General features: G+C 49.1%; 1 protein-coding gene across 1 annotated transcript in view; it reads right to left on the reverse strand.

Moving 5' to 3' along the window:
- Positions 1-347: 347 nt before the first annotated feature.
- Positions 348-1,281, reverse strand: part of LOC142577723 (beta-galactosidase-like) — a 28,763-nt gene continuing 27,829 nt past the window's right edge. The window contains exon 15 of the mRNA XM_075687177.1: positions 348-884. Coding sequence (XP_075543292.1) covers positions 669-884 — 216 coding nt within the window. The 3' untranslated portion in view covers positions 348-668. The remainder of the gene's footprint in view (positions 885-1,281) is intronic.

Here is a 1,281-nt window from a genome sequence, read left to right on the forward strand (position 1 = left end):
TACTGGCTGAAACGAGTCTTGCGTCTTAGCTCGCTTATTTATATTTTGCCGCATTAAGCAGATGCAGACTCCGTAATCACGGTATGGCAGCTCATTTACTTGATCGCGCGACAAGTAGTTCAGTCAAGACGTTCAGCAAGCGCAGCAGAGCTTTGGAAGCAAAAGAGGTCGCAAGTTGCACCACGAGATTGGAGGTTGTGCTTACGTGCTATCACAAAGCACTGACGCGCGCGCCTGCAATGCCGGTACACGCAGCAGGCCACACCTTGAGTCTGTCGCCGAAAACTGTACTCGCCGCCAAGCCTCCTACACCCCCTCCCCCTTTTATTCTGCCCCGATTTCTTCGTCGCACAATTAGCTTAGTTTTCAGAGATGCGGTAATGGTGTGGCTTGCGTCAACAACACAGGTCTGTTCAGTACGCATCAGCGGCGCGTAAATACCATTAAACGACCATCGAGACTGACGTTGTCATGACACCGGCACCATATGTAAGGTTCTGGTCTTCGGCTGTTTGAGAAACTTTGTTATAATTTATTGCATGTTATACAATGACCCCCGGCTAAGTGTCAGTGTTGGCCGATGTTCTAAGTTTTCTTGTCACCCTCCCTATAAATGCGCTGTAACGTTGCTCCAATACGTTGCCGATTCACAGATGAAGGGTATATCACTAAACAGGCCAGCGCACGGGCGCGTTCATCCTAGGTTCGGAAACGAACTCGACGCTGCCGTATCGCGTAGATTCTGAATGAACACCCTCCAACTCCATCAGGACGAGCACGTTTCCCTCGTTCTTGAAGATCTGCGCAGGCACGTACAGCGTCGTCTGCGGACCGGCGGCAGTCCAGTAGCGACCCAGGTGGAAGCCGTTGAGGAAAGCGACGCCCTGGAAAGCGTACACGACAAAAGTCACTGCTCTGTGCTAGCCGCACCCATACTGTTTTAACTGTCACTTATTTCAAGGATATAGAAGTGAATTGCAGCGGCTCTAGCGGCAACGAGCATATTTGGCTCGTTTCTTTAAACACAAGCAAAAAGTCGGCAACCACAACACCAACTGAGCGCTACGTAATGCCAAGCATTGTTGTTTGGTAATAGAAGGGCACTATCGAACCGTAGTCATGTTCTGAAGCGAAATGTGATCCGCAGGTTGCATAGCTGAAATGTTTATATGACACTGACTTGCTAGAGATAATGATTATGATGTTAGAGATGAGATGATGGCATATGCAAATCACCTGACACAAGTGCTCAATGCCCATCGGTTCACAGATTGTGGTTTC

This window comes from Dermacentor variabilis, chromosome 4 (assembly GCF_050947875.1).
Source record: "Dermacentor variabilis isolate Ectoservices chromosome 4, ASM5094787v1, whole genome shotgun sequence".
NCBI lineage: Eukaryota > Metazoa > Arthropoda > Arachnida > Ixodida > Ixodidae > Dermacentor > Dermacentor variabilis.